We start from the raw sequence: 22,117 nt of genomic DNA, 5'->3' as shown, positions 1-22,117 counted from the left end.
ATAACCCAACCCTAAATGAAAACTCCTCAAGGCTTTTGGAGTTGTGTATGCTAGCTCCTCCCCTTCCTGGAAAGTGCCTGCTAAAGATGGTGGGGATGGCTGAGGCACCCCTCATCTCAGTCACCTGTGCTCCTGAGCAATGCACCATGCTGTCTGATAGGGCTCTGCATCAAGGGGTGAGGCTCCCCCCCAAGGTAACTTTTTCTTCTTATCGTTTTTATTTCTGTTATTTTCCTTTCATTGATCTAAATGTACTCAAAGAGTCAAGAAACATTAATTATCCCCTTTCTAAAGACTGAATAGGATGAGAATTTAATAGCTTTAAAAGGATTCTCTGAGTAAGGATTTATTGGTTTTGGTGTAACTTGATTTTGTCACTGGTACAAAGAACCTGTGTTCTCAACTGCAGAATCTGTCTCTCTGTTGGGTGGTGAAATTGGGGCTAGAAAGGACTAAAGCAGCATCCCTTACCCTTAGGCAGGGAGCAGCTCCATTGAGCCTGTTCCCAGGAAGGGGATCTGGTCTTCAGAGTGTCTTGTAGTGAGTGTGCTGTAAGTATTTTCTGGCAATGTAGTTCAGTATTTAATCACTTTTGTTAGAATAAAACCACTTTGTGAGGGCCTTGTGTTGTTTTCATGGTGTGTAGTTTGGGATCACTGTTCTCATTTTGTTTCATTGATGTTGTTGTTTTCCTTTAGTTTAGAGTTTTAGCTTTCAGAGTTCCAAGTTATGTCCAAATCATCCTGAGTTGGAAGACTCCAAGTGCCAGGTTATCCTGAACCAAACATTTAATTGTAGCTACTTCTTTTTAGGGAGGGTTAAATGTATGCCTTGTGAACTTCTTATCTTCTCCTATGGCTCCACTCTTAGTTTTAATAGGATTATTAGCATGCCATATCAGTTCTCTTATTTTTCGGTTGGGCTCATCTTTCCACAGAACTACAGCTTGTAAAAAAACCCAAAACACAAAAACAAAACAAGCAAACAAAAAACCCTATAGTAAAATAAACAGAAACAAGAATGAAAATTTTCTATAAGCCTCAATTTATCCTCTTCTCTTAATTTTTAATTCTGAAATACTGGGACACTCCTCTCATCACCAACAAGCTCTCTGAGTTGAAAAACACTTGTTTTCTTCCCTCCAGACAGGTTCTTCCTGACCACCTCTAACACCTTTCTCCTTCTTTTCCAGGAGCTTTGTTTCCCCTTATCTTTCCCTGTATTTTTGTATTTGTTTTAAAATAAAATTCAGGTGCGTGAATCCTCTACAAAATGTGCTTAAATAATCAATTAATGTGTTGCAAATTGTAGTTTCAGTAACAGCATCTTAGCCCAGCTCTAAACAGTTCAAATTTGAAACTGGTTTTAAACCTGTCTTGCAAACTACTACTGTAATGAACATATGAATTGTTTTTACAAGCCTAATTACCTCTTCTGTTTGCTTGTATCAGGCTAAAGTTAAGAATAAAAGTCTTAATAATTTACAGGGAAAAAATGCTGAGGGTTCTTGTAATAGCAGAGCTTAAATCCAATAAACTTTACAGTTTTGGGGTGACACAAACTGCTTGTTACCAGAATTAGTGAGTTTGCATGGCAGAGGTTTGCTCAATGAGGAGTAGTTTGGAGCACTCAATTCTAGAACATTGGATGGTTGTTAGACTGGGTTTTCTGGGAACTGGCTCACTAAAAACTTCCTGGCAGCTGTAAAGTGAGCTGCAAGATATGTATTATCCTCTTCCACTTTTTATTATTGATAAGACTTAAACTATTCTGCCTAGTGACTGATCAGATGGTATTTTATGCCCAGGGTAGATGGTCATTAAGATCCCCTTCATCCCAAAGCATTCCATGATTTCCCCAACAGTACAGATGCTCAGTCATGTAAGAAACTTTAATTTCAGCATTTCCCTTTCCAAAAATAAAGCCCAGTGACTTTGGAAGTGCCCCAGTGATATAGAGCACAAGAAATATCTTTATAGTGTTTAGGTTTAGGACACAGTGTGGCAGGAACTGGAAATGCTTAAACCTTTATTTTCACTCTGCTTTTAGCTGAAAAATTGTGGCCACTGGCAGTTGAGAGTTTGCAGATGGAACCTGGTTAAGGTGAAATCGGGTTGAGTAAAGCCAGAAAAAGCAAATGGAATTCTGTGTGCCCATAGAAGAGGCCCTGGGCTGGCAGCTGGCACCAAAAGCAGCAGTAGTGACCCAGCTGCCTGAGCCAGGCTGGTGTAAGAGGTGAGGAGAGTGGATGGGTTGGGACTTGTCCCACAGGTAATTTTCCTTGAGACTCATTGCAGAAGCAGGGTCTGCCTGACCTTTTGTTCAGCTTTCTGGCAGCAGCACCAAGATGTGACTCAGTGCTGGTTTGGTAATAGCTGTTTATGTGAAATTAAGAGTGGGAAATGGGGGGTGAACATTAGCAAATATTTTCTAGGAGTTAAGGCTGTTATTCTCTGAAATGCTCTGTAAAAACACAATGGAAACCTCTCAGTGAGACACTTGAAGCTGAAGAGAATAAAGTACAGAGAGTAGGGAATTACACTGCCCTGATGTTAGCGTGCACATGGCCTTAGATGGCTCTGCTATTACTAAATTCCAATGATAATTCTGGTGATAATTGTTCCCTTTATTTCTAAACTGAATTGTTGTAATTCATTACATTCTTGTCTGACAGGTCAAATTACTGGAAAACTAAAGAAGATACAAAATGAGTTGCTGATAGTGCTCTTTGGAGCCTCAGTTGTTTGATCAGTCGTTTTACATTATTATATATTTTTATTGGTTGCTGGTCACGTGTTACACTTGGATTTTTAGGTTATTCTAACTTCCACAGTTCCTGGTCTAGGCTGCTGTGAACTGACCGTTCTTTATGTAGTTTTCTGCCAAATATCACAGCAAACAGATCCAGAAATGCTGTTTTGTGAGTCCTTGTTCCTGTAAGTCCCTCCCACTTCCCAGAGGTGTTCTTCAGTCTCAGCTGAAGGAGTTTGTGTGTAGAGTAAGAATTAGTCATTAAAGCATGATAGGAGTACATAAATGCTCATTAAAGCTCTGTGCTGTTGGTGGCTGTGTATAAATTTAACATTATACAGTTACAATCCCCTCAGAGCACCTCAACAAATGCTCAAGCTCCAGAGAAATCAGAGTATGTGCTCACAAACTTTGAATCAGGGCTATGGAACACAATCTGCCTAATTTGCACCGACCATTCATAGTGTGAGAGCTCTGAAATACCAAGCAAGTGAACACCCAGGCAAAGGTTGTGGTTCCCAAGATGTCTTGCTAATTGCTCTGGCTGTGATTTAATGTTATTTATTTATTACGCTCCATTATTTTCTGTAGCTCAGTTAGTTCACAACAAAACCCTAAAATATTGGAGTTAAAATCCATCGTCCTAGCACCACGATATTAAATCTTTTCTAAGAGAAATTTTATTTTAATTATAAGCTTTGTACTAAGGCTTCATTAGTTTCTATTACAGAGCTAATTGCAGGTCTCTTTCCTTATTTAAATTTTTTTAGCAGCAAAAGTTCTTAAACCAATGCTTATTCGACTATGAGGATAAATTCTGCAGTAATTATACAGAAGGCAAGGGATGAATTGGACTAGATTTGCAAATTTTCCTGCTAAACAGTTGCAGGACAATTCTGCTTAGGTTGAAAAGAGTATGTTTAAAGAATTAATTTAATTTATTATTTAAATTCAGAATTTAAGGAATTCTGAAAAGAGAGGAATGCCAGCTTTCATGCTGGATTTGGTATCAAGTAAACATAGCCACAAATTTGTAGAATTGAATTTTCTCTTGAGCTCTGGGAAATGTGGACTGGGATGTTTGGGATGAGGGAGTTTGTCTTTGTTGTGATTTTTTCCAAACATGCAGTGTTTTTGTTTTTAGGTTTTGGGGTTGCTCTCAAAACAACCTAAGCAAAACACTTGGTTTTGGAGATTTCCAAACTTAGGTAAGTTGCAATTCTTTAGAACATCCCATACATGCTGAGTGTTCTTTCAAATGTTATTGTTCTTTCCAAGATTGATTTATTTGACAGTGCAATTTTTTTACTGGGGATGCAGAGACAAATTTGAATTCCAAAATAACTTGTAATTTGGGCCAGTTGTGGGTTTCTGGTGGGAGTCTGTCTATTTGTGTTCATTAGTGGTATTCAGTTCCCACAGCTCTGTTTCATGCTGGACTTGACAAGCAATTCAAAGATTTTTTTCATTCATAAAAGCATCCTCTTAGGTGTTTAGACCTGGAAATGCAGAAATCAGTGTATGGGATGGTCTTGGAGGCTTATTCCAAGTCACATTTCAAGTTTGTGGCAGCACTGGGTTTGCAGGATGAGCTTATGAATCTCCAAGTGAAATCTGGATTAGCAAGATCTACCCAGCCCGAGAAGAAAATGTTTGCACAAACATCTTTTAAGGGAAACTGATGACTTTCACAAGATCTTAAATAGATTGTACTGAATTAATTATCCCAGTCCTGTAGTTAACTGCACATGAGACTGTAACTGGGACCCAGCAAGCTGAAAAGGAGCCTCCATCCTTCCTGAGCCAGCAGGAGCTGAGCCAAGCTGGGCTCGGCTGAAAGCTTTTCTTTGTAGATCTTGCTGGCCGTCAGTGTGAAAGGTGGATGGAGGCTAAAAATGGCTCAGGAGCATGGCTGGTGTATGCAGGGAATAGCAATGAGAACGGAGTGAAATAAGAGACTGAGCCCTGGACATTGTGGAAAGCATCCAAGGGGGTGGAAATGCTCAAGCGAACAGGTTATGTGCGGCTGCTGCACGGGGAAATGGCAGAAGGGAGCAAAAGGAAGGGGGGAGAAAAAAAAAAAAAAAACAAAACCAAAGGACAAGTGAAAAGGAGATGCTCTAGACTCACGAAGGGATTAGCAGGGAAATGTTCTTCCCCCCGAGGGCGGTGGGGTACTGAACAGGTACCCAGGGAATGGGCACGGCCCCAAGGCTGCCGGAGCTCCAAAAGCATTTGAGCAAACGCTGCCAGGGATGCACAGGGTGGGATTTTGTGGTGTCTGTGCAGGGCCAGGAGCTGGATCGATGATCCTGGTGGGTCCCTTCCAACTCTGGATATTCGACTTCATGAAGGCCGAGCCTGCGGGAGAGGGGTCAAGGAAGGAAGCTCTTCCTGCAGGGGAGTCCGGGGGGCAGTGGGTGGCGGACACCGCAGCGCGGAGGGGCTGAGAGCGGGCGATGGCGGGCGAGGGACGGTAGCACCTCCGTGACAGCGGGCAGGGGCCGAGCTGAGGGGCGGCAGCCCCGCCACGAGGGACGGAGCGCCGCCATGAAGGCGGCCGATCGATGCCAGGCTGAGGGGCGGCAACCCCTCCATGAGGGCGGGCAAGGGCCGAGCTGAGCGGGGGTCGGTAGCCCCCCCATGAGCGACAGAGCCTCGCCATGGGGATTGTCGATGCTAGGCTGAAGGGCGGCAGCTCCGCCAAGAGGGCGGGTGGAGCTGGGCTGAGGGCGGCCGATCGATGCCGAGCTGAGGAGCGGCACCCCCGCCATAAGGGCTGACAGCAGCTGGGCAGGAACATGGTGGCGCCGCCCGCCCTCCTGAGGGCGGCTCGCTCCCGCCCCACGCTGACGTCACCCCCAGCTCTGCCGGCGCCATTTTGGACGCTCACCGCCGGGGGGGCCTGAGCGGGGCCGCCCCAGCCCCGCCGCGGCCGCGCCGCCGCCGCCTCCTCCTCCTCCATCCGCCGCCATCGCCGCCCGCCGCCGCCGCCCGCCCCGCGCCGCCCGCCCCGCCCGCGCCGCCCGCTCCGCCCGACCCGCCGCGGCCGCTATCGCCAGCACAACATGGCAGGTAAGGGCAGCCTGCCCCCCCTGCCCCAGCGTGGCTCGGGGGGCTCTCCCCGCTGCCTCCCTGGCTCCCGGCCGCCTCTCCTATTCCGACTCGCTGGCTCCTTGCTGGTTGTGGGGTGGGTTTTTTTATCCTCTCTTGTGGGAATTCGTGCTTTGCTCCCACCCACCCTTCCTTCCCTCCGTTCTCGGCGGGGGGGGGGGGGGGGGAAGCATGGAAGAAGCAAGGTGGAGCGGGAAGTGGTGTGTTTTGGAGTTAAAGAGCTTGCAGGCAGGGTGGGTCTGCTGCCTTTTCGTGGAATCATGGAATGATTTGGGTGGGAAGGGACCTTAAAACCTGTCCAGTTCCACACCCTGGCATGGGCAGGGACACCTTCTACTATCCCAGGGTGCTCCAAGCCCCGTCCAGCCTGGCCTTGGACACTTCCAGGGGTCCAGGGACAGCCACAGCTGCTCTGGGCACCCTGTGCCCGGGCCTCTCCACCCTCATAGAGAAGAATCACTTCGCAATATCCCAGCTCAACCTACTCTTTGAGTTTGAGCCCATTCCCCCCCTGTCCTGTCACTACACGCTCTGGTAAAGAGTTTCCCCCTTGAGGCTTTGGGGTCGGTGCTTGTGGTTATTTCTCAGAAGTGCTGCCGTGCACGGAGAGGTTCCAGGTGCAGGCGGTGTCCAGATTGCAGTCGCACCCTTCTGTAGGGAGCAGCCTCTGAGCATCTGCAAATGCCAGTAAAATTTGGCACAGGGCGTAATTAAACAGCACAGGTCTCGCTGTGTTTTCTTTCCCATTCCTTCCACTGCTTGCTCCCCGTTTCACATCCCGAAGTTGGTAGGCTTGGGAGTGTGTGTGCAGAACGGATCTCTTCCCTCTTACTTTTCCTTGCAATTTCTTCATTTGGAAATTTATTCATCCCCCTCCTCTGCACATGAATTGTCTTTTCAGTGCTTTGCATGTGGAGGAGCAAAGCATAGGAGGCTTTGTGAGGCTTGTGCTTTGCCTTTCCCCCCTACACCATATGCACATGCTCCACCCTCCTCTTGCCGTTTTAGTCGTGGGGGGAAAAAAGTGCCAACTTAGTTCAAGTAAATTGTATGGAAAAGAGGGCTTTAGCTCGAAGTAGCAGGAGCAGTGATTCTCTCCAAGCTGTTCCCTTTAAGTGCTGCTGTGGTGCTAGCTGCTAAATGACAAATGAAGAAGTTGAAGAGAAGAGAATGGGTTGTAGGATTTTGGGGCAATGATGGGGGAGGGAAAGCATTTTGCCATCTCCTGCATAAATAGGTTCTGTTGCTTGCCTTCACCTCCTCGGGTTATGCAGCTGGATGTAATCCTTCAGGGAAGAATTTAAAGCCAGCGAAAAATGCAAACTGTACTCTATTCCAGGAGTTCTTATTCTGAGGCGCGTCATCTTTTCTGGAAAGATTATTTTCAGGCTTCTGATTTCTTTCTCTTTGAGTTTTTTTGACTCCCTTAACTTGGGAAGAGTCTCCTCCCGTATTCTTTGTTATCTCCAAAGCCCTACCAGAGCTCGGGATTAATGTGTAAATGCCATCTGTTGCTCAGCCGGTTTGAGTTGTGTGGAGGAAAAGTTCCATTTTGACAGTGGCTTTTGGAGGAAAAAAAAAAAACAGGAAAAAAAAAAAACCAACAACCGAGGCAAGCCCATTTCTGGCTCTTCCTGTATGTCCTCAGCCCTGCAGTGATTTGCTCAGAATGAAATGCAAAAGAAATGGGTGGTGATTTTTGGTGTGTGTTTTGGTGGCACGGTTCAAATGAATCACTGCCTTCAGCCGAGGCAGTAATGTTCCTGAAGTTTTCTCTCCGATCCGTTTTCTATGGTAGTAGAACTTGTCCTCCTCCGATTGCTTGTTTGCTTTTCTGCTCGGATTTGCTGCTTTTTTTTTAGGCTGATAATTGCTTTCATTACTTCTGCGAAGAGACTCTAAAATTGTGGTAAAATTCTTTTTCTTTAGCCTTGAGTGCATAGGGTCGGTGCAGTGGGTTAGTGAAAGGAGGAGATGAGTTGTGTGCTTGATTTGTGTTGGCTGGGAGATTGAAATTTTCTAAAAAAGCACAGCTCTGGTGGTTTATATTTAAGCCGTTTGTGTGTGTGTGTTTAGGGGGTTCTGACTGCTCAAGTAGGAAAAAGCTTTGTGTGAAACACAGCCGATAGTGCACTTGAATTTTAAATTCATAGTTAATGTTGCTTAGTCCAGCTAGCTTTGGTTGAGTGAAGCTTTTACACTGCTTGTGCTTCCCTGTTTTTGACAAACACTGCATTGAAGGCTGACAAAAACAATATCCAAAGGAAAAAGGTGGGGAGGGTGGTGTGTGATTGTGCCTCAGCACTGCTGAGGAAGTGGGCGTGCACAGGCTCTGAAATGTGCGATCTGGAACCATTGTGTGCTTGTGCTGCTGCTCTTGGGGGGGCTCGTTTTATTGAATTGTTTTCATTTTTTTAGGAGCTGGAGGAGGAAATGACATTCAGTGGTGTTTTTCTCAGGTGAAAGGCGCTGTAGATGATGATGTAGCAGAAGGTAAGAGTAATATTTTTTACTGTTTTCTAACTTTTTAACCATTTCTTAGGTAGGGAGATATGGATGTATCCCAGTGCTGCTGAGTGCACGTTGAGCAAAGCAAATGGGCATTTCATGTGCATTCCCATATCCAGATTCAGGTTTAAACTGTGGTTTGAAAGGATCATTCAACACTCTTGTAAAAAAGTTCGGGCTTCCTAAGTTGTTTTTTTTTGCTGGAATTGTTTTCTAAGATTGTTAATATTTTTCTGATTTTTTTGGCTTTTGATTTGTGTTTTTTCTTAATCTGCAAAATGGGGAATGTGATACTTTAATTCCACAAGGAGGTGTTAGAATTACTATTTCTGCTCTTTGAAGATCTAAGTACTAGATGAAGTAATTACCCCAGTCTTTCTAGCTCCTATTAACAAGAGGCGTAAGAAATCTGAATATTTGTGCACGCCTACTTAATACGTGAGGAGCAGCTTTGGCTTTAAATAATACTGGAAATTGTCTGAAACTTTTCCAAGCTGGCAGTGACAAGTGTCATGTGCACTAAGATGGCTGCCTCTGAATTTCACTGCAAGAACTGCACTGTTGGATTTTTTTTTCCCTTGGATTTCAGATCATTGGAGGAATAGTGCTTTTCTCTGTGCTGGAGAGCAGAATCTCTTCTGTGATTGTTCTCAAGGAAAGATCCCCTGACTTATGAATTTCTTTGGCCATAAAGTCCTGTTGGCACAAAGCAGCCTTTAAGTTCATGAGTTAAAAGTTGTCTTTTGCAAGCAGTTGGCCTTGTCACTTATGTAATTCCTGGGTTTTTTTCTTTTTCTTGCATATCTTGAATGCTCTGGCATGCAAGTGAGATTAATGTTATATTTAGAAAAGCAGTAACTACAGTTTCCATTATTTCTCTGCTTGATGTGTGGTTCAGAGTAGCTTCCAAAGGCCAAAAGAAAATATGGGTATAAACAGAACTGAGTTGTTTTTATTTATTAGCTGCAGCATGTGGCAAACGATGCACTGAAGCTTCTGTTGTTTGCAAGTTGGAATATGTTTTTTGGAAATGAGAAAGCTATAACAATTTCAAGTTTAATTTTAAATTCTTCAGGAAGTAGATTTTAAAGCTTGAACTCAAAAATACTGTTAAATGTGGTATAATTTTTCCCCTGACAGATTTAAAATTCTGTAACCTTTGTTTTATTTACATATCAAACAAAATCCTTTATAAGTGCAAGTATTGAAGAAGTTGGGGTTATGGTGAAGTTGTGGTGCTTGCAAATAATTCTTCATTAAAATAGATGTTGATATGCTTCTAGTAGTAATGAACTTTATATATAGGTATAGAAAAAAGCCTTTACAGGGATCTGGAAATGCAGAAGTGAGGGAATAGGAAGGAAGGACAGACTGAGCTGGTTTTAAGTGTTGCACTCAGTGTGTTAGGAAAGGTGCCCTGCCAGCCTTGTGCCTCCTGCCAGGCTGGGGGCTGCACTGAGCACTGATGGATTCCTGGGCTGGACTTCAGGGAAGCCTTTGAGGGAATTAACTGGCTTCAGTTTCAGCAAGCCAGGCAGCTTGGTTTCCAAAACACTGTAAGAATGTCCATTTTTTGGTTTATAGGCAGCGTAGCCTTCTGATTCTGCGACCCAAAGAGTGAAAAGAAATTTAGTTTCATTGTCAGCTATACCTGACTCAGGATGAGTCTTGAGGTCCAAAGTGTATTATACTGCAAGATGCTGTGAAACTGAGCTGCCTAGAGAGATCCCAAGTATTATTGATGTTATGCTTGGCTGTGATTAGTGTGTGGAGCTGACATTCTCTCCTATTCCCGTGTATCTGGCTCCCACAATCCGGACTGGAAGTTGGTGAAAGCAGTTGTTTCTATTGATTTCTTGTTATACATCACAGGGTCTCGCTGTAATTCTGTTGGAAGCATTGTGTATCAGGATGGTTGCATTTTTCCATTTCCTAGCAATATTTCTGGCTTTAAGGTTCACTTCATGGTTCACTTCACACAGACATGGAGCCTTGTGTGGTTCTTGCACCAGCTGGAGCAGCAGCTTCTGGTCTTTTGGAGTACCCAATGCCAAACTGACGGTGGGTCCAAGTGCAGTCTGAGGACCTTTCTTGTTCCCTGCCTTTCCTTCTGCTTGCTTGGGGCAGGCCCACAGTGAAAGCTAAAGGAACTCTTACTGTCTCAAGCTTTAATGACTCTTTAGGCACTGTGGTCTGCCAGAGACCAGGTCTGCACTCCAGCCATACCTGTGGTGAGCACAGTACCAGTGTGTGTATGAGGCTGTGAAGGTCTGATTTTTGAACGGCTGCAGAGCTCAAAATCTAAATAGCAGTTTGTCATGGAATGTTGAAATTTCACTGAAAACAAATGTGAAGAATTGGGAGTTTTACTTTCTGTTTTCCTTCTGTTGGTAACTTAGTGTTGCAATATTTACATTGGAAAGCTGTCCTGAACTAAACTAAAGCAGAGATAACCAGGAAAACTACATCATTAATTGCATTAATCAATGGGATACAAACCCAGTGGTCTCCCTACAGTGTTTTTTGTCTATAAACCAGACCCGTGGAGAATAACATTTGGACAGTAACACTTTTAATACGGTAACAGTTGCACCAACTTTAAAAAGCCTGTCAAAAATGCTATTATGTAGCTTCCAGTGTGGATCAGGTCAGACCTGACCTCCAGCCTTCCCATCACATGTATCACCTATAATTCTTTAGATACTTGGACTAGGCTGACTGGTTGTTACAAAGTCAATATTTGGTGGCTTTGGTGGCTGAAACATGAACTCTGATACACAGTTTTTAATTTTCTGGCTTTCCAACCGCTGTGTGATGGATGGATGTGACATCCATGTAAGGGGAGGGGGGGAAATTGTGTCCCTAAAGCCTGGGGAAAGATGGCACTGAACTTGCATGTGGGGCCTGCGTGGGTTACTGCTGTGGCAAAGTTTTTCTACTGAAGATGTGAATGTGAGGAGCAGAAGTAGCCTCTCTTCCCTTGGTATGTATGGAATTTACCCTTGCTTGTAAGCTGGGCCTGGCTGTGTCAGATCACAGTTAAGCATGGAAATCAGGTTATAAATTGAAATGCCGGTGTCAGCTTCATTATAACTCTGGTCCTTAATTTTAATTGATTCTAGTGATTTATCAGTATGTTGTATGAGGACAAAGGTTGCTGTAGTTTGTGCTGCCTCTCTTTCTGAAATAGCTGTCCTCCCTACCTAGTTTCGTATTTTCATAGTTTCATAGACAGGTCTTCTGGGTGGAGAATGCAGAGTGCTTGTTTGTGCTAAGTTCAGTGATCAGGTTATCCAAAGTCTCTGTAATATACAGAATTCTTTCTTTTGTGCCATCACAGTTTCGGTACAAGTGAGACTTAATTGTCCAGAAGCACTCTGGTGTTTTCTTAGTGGAAGCTTCCTTGACAAGGATAATTGTAGAAAAGGATTACAAAGATTGTCAGCAGCAGTTTTGTTGGTTATACTCTTTTGCCATTCTTCAGAATGTGGCATAATAGCAACGGCAGTTGGGAGCAGCTGAGAGTTGTGAGTTTAAACTGCCTCTGAAAACTGCACACTTGCTTAATGGAGTGAGTTTGTACTTCAGAACTAATTCAGTCAATTTGTTTAATTGCTCAACAGAAGGAGAAGAGTCAAGCAACTCTATCTCAATGTTCTTTCAGGTGTAATTCAAAGATCTGTAAAAGTCTGATAGTCCAGGTCCAAGGCTGGGAGCCAGGAACTTATGTCCTGAGCTTTAACCCTGAATGATTGCTGCTCATCTTGGACAAGTTGTTTAACTGTTTCGTGCCCAAATTGTCTCTGAAAGAAGCATTTGAATATCTGCTGTGGTTGCTATTTACCAACTTTCTTTATGCTTAATGCTTAACCTTTCTGTGATGTTTTGTTAATTATCTGTGATTTGCTTCATGTCTTCTCTTAGAGGCAAACATGGCTGTGTCTGTTTTAGAGTGAAAATGATGAACAGATAAAATTCTGTCCCTGGCTTGTGTGTGGTAAAAGACTGAAACAAAATTGGACATTTCCCTGGTTCAGGAATGCTTTCTGTGTTTGGTTCTAGGTGTGTTATGTCTGTCAAATGTAGTTTGATACTTACTTTTGACAGGTTTCAGAATTGCAGAGCAGCAATGGGGACTGATGTTGCTTCAGCAATGGTAGTTTGTCTTGAATGCATGAAAAGTGTTATTTCTGAATAAAGAGAAGTGAAGGCAGGAATAAGGATGGCTATAAAAAGGTTGTTGACTGCAGTCTGCAGGTTTTTGGTTGTTTTGGTGGCTTGTTTTTTGGTTTTTGTTTTTTTTTTTTTATTTTGGGATTTTGTTGTTTAGTGGTTTTTTGGGGTTTTTTTCTATGAGGATTGATGGAATTGGAGAGGAGAAAAAACTCTCAGAGAATAAGAGTGACAGTGAGGTTGCAATAATATTGCTGAGGAAAGATTGGGATATAGTTGTGGGAGGGAAGCTAATTTGGGCTTTTGAGAGCTGTGGTTATGTTCTCTATGCTCATGAAGTAACATCATTTACAAGGAGCAAGGCCTAGTAATAGGTTTGTTTTTAAGAGGTAGTTTGAAATATGCTGTGGATGAGAAAAGAAAGAGCCAAGGTTAGAGTCCTGTTCTGTATTCCTGAGTCTGCTTCTGTATTTGAGCTCTTCAGCTGTTCAGAGGATGTCTGTATCTAGAGAGAGAAATAGGCTACTGTGTTCTAGGAACTGCTGCTCTGGATGGACCAGAGTGTGCATTTAAAGTGTGCAGTCCTCAAAACAAAGAGCATTGAGCAGACAGAGAAAGCAGCAGTGACTGTTCAGCTCCCCAGAAGTAATTCAGTTCTCTTTCTTGCATGGGTTTGGAAGCTGGGGCACTTCAGCTTGTCAGTCAGGGATTTTTCTGTCCCTTCTGTGAGGCGTTGCTGTTCTTGGAATCTCTGTCTTAAGTTAAAAATCAGTTATTAAAAAGGCTTTTGCGTTGGAAATGCACTGCTAGAGTGTGATCAAGCCATCAGACTCCACAGCACACGAGTGCAGGCCAGGCTGTCAGCAGCAGTCTGGATGGAGTACAGCTCTGGATCACTTTGTGAACTTCTTAGCTTTTCATTTTATAGCTGCTACCTAAATGCTTCTGGTTTGGCTGTTTCTACTGTAGGAATGGGTACAGCTACTGTAGTAGCTGTAGCTTCCCAGAATGTATTTTTGAAGAGCTAAAATGAGGATTCAAGCTCCCAGTGGATGCAGGGCTGAAGGAAGAGTTAAAAGCTGGGTGTTCCAAGCTGTGCTGTCTGTCCCCCCCGCCCCCCTTTCTGTTCTCCCTGACTTGCCTATTTAGGGCACAGCTGCATGTTTGGCAGCATTTCTGCTTAAAGAGGCACTCCTTCCCACTCCCTGGCATGGCTGTTCACCTAAGAGGACAGTGAATTTGTTGGGGAAGCTGATCCAGCTGAAAAATTGGTAAAATCTTGGTTTTCACTGGATTATTTGTTGGCTGAATTGAGCCCTGCTGTGATTCTCGGAGCTCTGCATGTGCTTATGCCAGTGTGGAGAGTGATCAAGTGGCTCAGAGGAGCAGGAGGAGCTCTGGAAGAAGATTGGTCTCTTTGTAGGACTTTACATAAAGGCAGTGCAAGACCCTGATTGATCTCTGAGTGCTGTGCTACTATGAAGGGTAAAATCAGCTGCTAAAAAGAACTTTAAACCTTTGCTGTTCAAGATCCATACTTTGAACATGTGCTATCTGCAGGCCAGCAATAAAAATGGCTGTTACAGTATCAGAATTATTTTGTGATGTATTTTTTATAGTACACATGGAGTGGGTTTTCCACCGTGTCCACACAAGCAGTCTGTGGAAATGGGATTTATTCACTGTTGTTTTGAGCTCTGTTAGTAAAATGAGCTTGTTAATATCAGTGCAAGTTAAGTTTCTTTGAAGTTGTGGTAGGAAATAATACCAATTAAATGGGAGGTGGGTTATTACTGATTGCTTTATTGTAAAGCACTTAAAAAAAGATAATCTGACAAATTATAATCTTCTCTTGTCGTGTCTTATCAGTCTTAATGTGATTTGAAAAATGGATCCCTTCTTTGGGGTTTCATCCTCACCTAAATTGATGTATTGTTTGCATTAAATGCTGCAGAATTAGTTGGCCTTTGTTTTAGCTGCTGTTAAAGTGTGTATGCAATTAAATCTGCTCTGCGTGTGCCTCATGGAGCAAAAACATCAATTACTGATGGTACCGAGTTAAGGCTGCAGTTTGTCCTTTCATCTGTAGGAAACACTGCGCTCCCACAATCATTTCATTATATAAGATGTTTTAATAACTGCCTTAAGGGTATTTTTCAGGCCTTTTTTCCTGTTTTCAATGCTCTGTAGTATATGCAGCACCATAACTGTGTCTACAGTATTTTTAGTATGGAGTGAAAAGTTTAGCAGAACAAACGAGTGTTCAGTGATCACGTGAAACTGTGGTTTGCACTCAAAGAAGTTATTGAAAGGAGTAAGAAGCCTTGGCTTAGGTTGATGTTTAGGTTGTGAATGTGAACAGTTCACATTCATCAACAGTTCATCCAATGAAGATGAAAGCAGATAAATGCAGGAAGTATTTATTAATCCAAACGAATTTGGAGTAATCTCTTTCACGAAGCAGTGGTAGCTCTTGCAGTCAAAATAACAATGCAGGGATGGTTTTCTAGGCTTTAAACTTGAGTGGAACACGTGTAATTATAGCTTTGTTATATTGCCACAGCTCAGTTATGCTCTTGCAACATGCACCAGCTTAATGCTGCTTTTGTAAGGTCAGTGTGTCAGTAAACTGGAAATAGATGGGACACTGCCTTCTTCTATGCCTTTGAAAATGGGGAAAGCATAAAAAAAGTCTTAAAAGGTAAAATATTGGTACCTTGTGTGTGCACACTTGTTAAAAATTTCATGGAGCAGGATTTCCTTCGTTGAACATAGTGTTGCTCACTTTCTGCCTTCCCCTCCAGGCGTGCTGTGGAGCCCTGCTCTGGGCAGCAGGCACTGTTCCATGAGTTCCATGGTGTGCTCTTGCCTGGCTCTTCAGTGACTGGAAGGGTTTGGGTTGTTAAATTTCCTTTGAAATTAAGTACCACCATCAGGTTCTGCTACTGTGCACTGATGTTACTGAAAACAATTATTTGAGGCTTCTCTGTGTGATTGTAATCCAGTGAGAGAAACAGAAGTGGCTGGAAGCTTCTCGCTTTCCACTCCTAACTTATCCATCTTTTGTTAGGCACTGGAGGAGAAGCTATTAATTTGGTCAGCCATTCTTTACCAAAATGTATTTTCCTCTCAGCCATCCACAAGTGATAGCACCATGAAGGGAACCAGCAGATTTAGGTCATGTGAAGTCCCTGAGGCAGTTCTGTTTGCATCTAATTTTGGAAGAAAATTTTAGGGTCAGGAAAAAAAGTGTTTTAAAGAGTTGTATTGTAAGAAAGATTGATTTTCCCAAATATGTGGAAGGTGTTTTGTGTGGAAATGTTCCCTTTTGCATTTTCAGTTGCAGTTCTTAAATTAATGCTCTGGGAATAATGAGAGCTCCAAACATACACAGTTGGCACTCTGGTTTTGAGAACCTGAGCAAAGATAATTGCATTAATTCAGGAACATTTGAGGTAATTGAGACTTCATATTATAGTTGCTTATTTAAAATATGGTAAATACAGTGTAATTTCTATTATATTCTTGTTTGTTGAATGCCAGTAACTATATTTTCCCTGGTTTTTTCAATGACTATAAAAAGTATTTCAGTGACCATTCTTTGATCCTTAAAAGCAGTTATTCTAGCTGTGTTTGTGCTATTGTGAAATGGTGATTTGAGAGGCCATGAGCTACGTTTGTGTGTAGTGCTTATAAATGTAGTCTGAAGGTCTTGCTTTATTTTCAAATAACTTGGGAGTGAATTGGTCCAGTGGACAAGAACTACATACTGAAATAAAGCTTTGGCTTTCATAAAAATATAATGACACTTGTTTGAGAGTCCTTGGGCAATTTTCCAGTGCAATTGCCTAACAAGCCCCTGACTTCTCTGGTTCTGCTTTTGGTGCATTGAGTAGGGAATAATATATAGAAATATTGAAGATAATCAAGAAAAACTCGGATTGTTTTTTAATAAATACCCGGTTTGGCTTGTTTTGAAGTGTGACCTTGGTGTGGGAAGAGGAATTAGAATTCAAATTACACCCCAGCCTGCCTGTGGGTTTGTTGTCACTTCAAGTAACTGCTGCTCCTGAGAGAAATGGTCCTTCCTAGTGCCTCTGCCTGTCCTAGTGCCTTCAGCCGAGCCAGGTGACCCCTGAGCTCCAGGCTGGTCACTTGGGGACACCAACCCAAATGAAAATTACATCTCTTGGATTCCTTTTGGGTTAATTTTATTCCACATCAGCTTCTCCAGACTTAATTTGTCCAGCTTTTAGCAAATGTTTGTGGTGGGATAGGTGGTAGTTCTGCAGGAATGGGATGGGAGGTGAAAGGACAGATTGCTTCTCTTGAAGAGTTGATAATGGTTCTAAGGCAACATGGGCAGCTGTGGAATTGGGAACAATTCAGCCTCCTCAGCCTTTTCATATTCACAGTTGATCCCTGCTTGTTCATAGTCTGCCTTTCACATGAAAATTCGACTTTCAGTGCACTGAGGTTTGTATTTGAGGACGTTTCTTCTCATAGATCAATATGAACAAACAGCAGTTGAAGTTGAAGCCTACAGTGTTCATTATATAGCCCAGCAGTGAGAAAATGTCACTGTTTATAGAGGTAATAGTCAGACATTCATAAGCTGTTTTACTGGAATGTGGAACTGGCAGGAATGGCTTTTTGCCCAGAAGTTTCAAACTTTCTGTATAATCCTTTCTGCCTTTTTTCAGTCAGTTCTCCTCAAAGCTTCGTGTCATTGTTTTGGTTTAGTTTTGTTTGTTTGTTTGTTTGTTTAAGCTAAATCCTACACTCCTTTCTTTTGTGTGTGTGCGTGTTAAAGAAGTCTCTAGGGTCTTTCATTTTATTCCAGATCTTTCTGGAAGTGGTAACCTGCTCTGGAAAGCAGCAGGAGCTGACAGCAGGGTTGTGTTCCTGCAGCAGGACACGTGCTGTGCTTACCCCAGCTCGTTTGTGTCTCACAGTAATGAGATGCCTCCGAGGAAAGGGCAGCAGGAAGACAAGGAGCATTTGAAACCAAACAAAGTCCCTTGGATATTGTGCACATGAGGTTGTTGGCTCCCTGGAGCTTGGGGATGCTTTTGCTTGGTGTGACCTGAGGAAGCTGATCCCAAGCCTGGGAGTCCCAACCATCTGCCTGTTTCTGGAGGATGCTCATCATTCTGCTGCTTCTGAATTGCATCACCAGCTGTGCAGCCAGGTCATGGGGCAGTGCTGCTCAAGGTGTTTCTCCCCTCTGGTTAGGAGCATGTCTGGGTTAGAAAATGCCTTGGTAGGGTTGTATCCTGCATTTCCTTCCTGTTGCTTGCTCGCTGGCCTGTTGAAGGAGTTGTCAACATAAGCTTTTCTTTATGCCCATAAACTTTTTTATGTATACACTGAAATTCTTTTTCCAGGGGTTTTATGTTGTATTCAGCTGGAAGCTGTTTGGCATCTTCAATTCATGTTTGTTCTAACCAGGGTCTTTGGTCTGAGGTCCCTTTTCTTACAGAACTCTTATTACTCTTTTGCTTTTTGCCAACTTAAAAGTTTCAATTTAAATGTCATTGTCCCAGGGCATAGTGGGGAGACTGATGGAAGACTAGAAATGGAGATAACTGAAAGTAATTATTTGCAGTTGTTTTCTTTGGAGTAATTTTAACCCTTCCCTACTTTATTTTCCCTACTTGTGAGACCTGTGTGGTGTTTCCTAAAATAAGGTTCCAAAGCCTTTGGTAGTTTTTTTGTAGTGATCTTTGACATCCTTGCAGGACACTAACACTACTAAAATACTCTACTTTTTTTATATAGAAAACATATATGAACAAATTATATATATATATATATATATATATAAAATCTGTTATACAACTCTTCCAGAACCCACAGAAAAGGTCCTGGTCTATAAACAGACATATTTGAAACAAACACTTAAAAATAAAGGTTGGTATTTTGCTTTGACTAGTGGACTATATATATAATCTTAAGAGGTGTTATAAATATGCCTTGGAGTTGTCAGGATTCCATGTGTTAGGATTCTCAAAGTCCTGGCCAGAAATTAGAATTGGCTTCTGTTTAATAATGGTTTTTTTAAAAGAAGCTGAAGCATGTATGCTCGGGCCAGAATAGAAACCAGGAAAACACTTGCCAGGTTGGGGGAGGTGGGGCTGGGGAAGAAAAGGCCGCTGGGCAATGGAAGGTTCTTTAAGGTTCCAAGTGCCACTGAGGGTGCATTGGGTATTAAAAGGAACTGATAGCTGAGTAAGTGACCAGAGTGAGGGAAGTCATCGGAAATTTGGATTTTCTGGTCACTTCATCGAGCTGTGTATTTATCTCTGCTGGAAACTTCAGTTGTACTTGTGACCTTCACAGGCCCTGTGCTCCCCGGCAGGCTGCCTGAAATTCAGCTGGAGAGCAGCCCTTCCCCTGCCCTCCCTCCCTGCCTCTCTGGTAGGCAGGAGGAACTTCTGATTGCATTTTTCTTGCTTAGAAGGGGGCACTTCATGCATTGTGTGAGCCACAACAGCCTCCTGCATTCTACACACCAAGATTAAAAGCCTCCAAATGTTTGGCCTGAGCTTTGCACCTGAAATAAATCTTTTGGTCAAAGAATGTGTTAGAAGAGTGTGAAACAGCAGGACAGTTTTGAGGAGTTGTTTTTTTTATATCTACAACAGGAATGCCCAGAGTTCTAATTTTGGAAGGCATTGCTAAAGTATTGTTTTTTCTGTAATAATACTAAATTTTAACCTGCGCTGTGTGTTCTGGATTGGCTTCAGCAACAAGAGAAAATGAAGGCACTGCAGAGCTCTGGCTGTGGCTTTCTCAGTGACAAGAAAGGCATTGCCCGAAGGCTTCTTTTCTCTATGTGCAGAACAATGGCCCAGTGTGTTATTTCCAAATATATTGTTATTTGCAAACAGACCAGCAGCTCCTGGCTGCACTGTGCTGTGCAGCCTATTGAAATTCTGGCTGTGATTCCAGCAGAGATTTTTCCATAAATAGCTCTGTACTACTTGGGAACACAAACAAACCCTGAAAAGATCTGAAGTAAGGTCTGCTGAGGGACTGTTTAGCCTGTTATTAGTGTGTACTTCTGGGTAGATAGTATGGTGGATGGGAGGAATTTTTCTATAGGGTTATGTAGGGGCTGTCAGCAGGAATTAAAAAGTAAATAATTACCAATCAAATTAGATCCAAGGACTCACAAATCACCTGTCTTGAGCATAGGGGAAAAAAGGGTAATAAAAATAAATATGAGGAGAAGCAAGTAGATTCTCTTTCTGGATTTTTTCAAAATAAAAGCTATTAGGTAATAACTAAGCATTAGGTTAGGGTTCCAGTAAATACAACTTGAAATTAAAATTATTTATTCTTTCCATGAACAGACATCAAAGTTTGTGCTGATTGGATGTTTGTTATAGGAATTAATATCTGCACTGGGAAATGGACTGTATTTTTCAGTGCTGTGTAGGTAAACACCCACCTGAATAAGTAATACAGTAATATTTTATAGAATGTTCAGTTATCATTGGTGTAAGCTGTCTTGAGTAATTTGTAGTCTTGAGGAGGAACTTGTAAACATCCTGTGAAGTAGAAAAGAGGTGAATAAATACTTCTGTGTTTTGCCTGGGTCACAGGGCAGATTCTCTGCTGGTCCTGTTGCTCATAAACTTTTTTTCTAAGAGAGAATAAATCCCCTTTTAAAAGCAATCAAAGAGCGTAAAAATAACTTTGGCATTTGAGAAATCCCTGCTCAGAGTGGGGACTCTGGAGTGTCCTTAACCCCTGGTTACCATAGCAAATGTGTTTATCAGGTGTCAGAGCAGGGGTGAGATCACTGAGAACGGCCCCACAGCAGATCCTTAGGGCATTGTCTCAGTGCAAATCCTCAACTCTTGGGTGTTTGTTTAAAACCTTTACCTGTGGCCACTGAGCAGGCTCAGAAGGACCTCTGAGCTCTTCACTATCTTGGGTATGTCTGGAGTCACCTCTGCTGAAGGAGCACCTGCGCTGTGGCTGTGGGGTGCACACAAGGCTGGAGTGGAAATCTGATCCAGCTCTGAGGCACTGCCTTTGTGCTGATTGATAACGGGGCGGGACTCCCGGAGTGCTGCAATGGTTTGGAGTGCAGGGGCTCTTCAAGCCCATCCAGTGCCACCCCTGCCATGGCAGGGACACCTTCCCCATCCCAGGCTGCTCCCAGCCCTGGCCAACCTGACCTTGGACATTCCTGGGCCTGGGGCAGCCACAGCTTCCTTGGGAATTCAATCTCAGCCCCTCATCACTCTCACAGGGAGGAATTTCTTCCCAATATTCCATCTTGACCTACTCTCTTTCAGTTTGCACCTATTCCCTCTTGTCCTGTCTCTCCAGGCCCTTGTAAATAGTCCCTCTCCATCTTTCTTGGGAGGAGGAACAGCTGAACTGCTGACACTCTTTTCTTCTTGAAGGCCTTGGTATGAGCTCGTTCACATTTTTTTATTTCATGAACATTCTTTTATTTATCTATTTTATTTTTTCTGAGCTCGTTCACATTTTTTTATTTCATGAACATTTTTATTTATCTATTTTATTTTTTCTGAGCTCATTCACATTTTTTTATTTCATGAACATTCTTTATTTATCTATTTTATTTTTTCTGAGCTTGTTCACATTTTTTTATTTCATGAACATTTTTTATTTATCTATTTTATTTTTTCTGAGCTCGTTCACATTTTTTTATTTCACGAACATTTTTTTATTTATCTATTTTATTTTTTCTGAGCTCGTTCACATTTTTTTATTTCATGAACATTCTTTATTTATCTATTTTATTTTTTCTGAGCTCGTTCAAATTTTTTATTTCATGAACATTTTTTATTTATCTATTTTATTTTTTCTGAGCTTGTTCACACTTTTTTATTTCATGAACATTCTTTTTCACTCTTTGGAGGCACATTGAGAGTAGCTCCCTGAGAAGCTGGGAAGTATAAATAAAGCAGCTCTGCTCTCCAGCAAAGCCCTTCTGCTACCAAGGGGTAATTAGCCTGGGTTTGCAAAACAGATACATTGCAAACATATTTATCACAGAGAGAAGAAATAAAGCTTTAAAGCTTCAATAAGGCTCAGTCAAATACTTCTAATGCATTTTGGGGAATCCTTATACTCTGTATAGCTTGCATTTCAAAGCATGTCTTAGGAGAATTATGGAGCACTTGTGTGAGCATTATGGATAAACCCTGAGGAGCTTTGAGAGAATGAACTGTGACTTAGCTCTGTGCATACAGGTTTTCCAGGGAGTGTGGCATGAGATGGAGCTGGGGTCTCCTGAATCTTTGTAGATTCCTCGGATGCACTTTATCTCCAGGTCTGCAAGGGTGTTTTCTACAGCTCACAAATGTCATAAATAGACATTTAATTCCTCTGTTTCAGCATGAAGTTTATTCTGGAAAATCAGTAAACATGAATTTTTGTCTTCAGCAGTGCTAAATTGAGTTGTTACCCTCTTGGAAATTGATAGGCAGTTTTGCTGCAACTTTATTAATGGGAGGTCATCCAGCTTGTAAGTTAAAGCTCTGCAGGCAGAAAAGATGTTGGAGCAAGCCATGTACCAGAGTAT

The 22,117-nt window shown here is 42.5% G+C and overlaps 1 protein-coding gene across 2 annotated transcripts in view; it reads left to right on the top strand.

Annotated features, from left to right (window-relative positions):
* Positions 1 to 5,660: 5,660 nt before the first annotated feature.
* The window catches only part of PPP2R2A (protein phosphatase 2 regulatory subunit Balpha), a 38,776-nt gene continuing 22,319 nt past the window's right edge, over positions 5,661 to 22,117 (top strand). The window contains exons 1-2 of one of the 2 annotated variants that reach the window (XM_036396697.2): positions 5,661 to 5,826; positions 8,284 to 8,358. In XM_036396697.2, the coding sequence (XP_036252590.1) occupies positions 5,820 to 5,826; positions 8,284 to 8,358 (82 nt within the window). In that variant the 5' untranslated portion in view covers positions 5,661 to 5,819. Of the gene's footprint in view, positions 5,827 to 7,550; positions 7,660 to 8,283; positions 8,359 to 22,117 lie in introns of those variants that run through there. The other variant, XM_036396696.2, reaches the window with a different exon arrangement.

This window comes from Molothrus ater, chromosome 28 (assembly GCF_012460135.2).
Source record: "Molothrus ater isolate BHLD 08-10-18 breed brown headed cowbird chromosome 28, BPBGC_Mater_1.1, whole genome shotgun sequence".
NCBI classification, from domain to species: Eukaryota; Metazoa; Chordata; class Aves; order Passeriformes; family Icteridae; genus Molothrus; species Molothrus ater.
The sequence above is the reverse complement of the archived record's forward strand: the minus strand, read 5'-3'. Positions and strand labels throughout refer to the sequence as shown.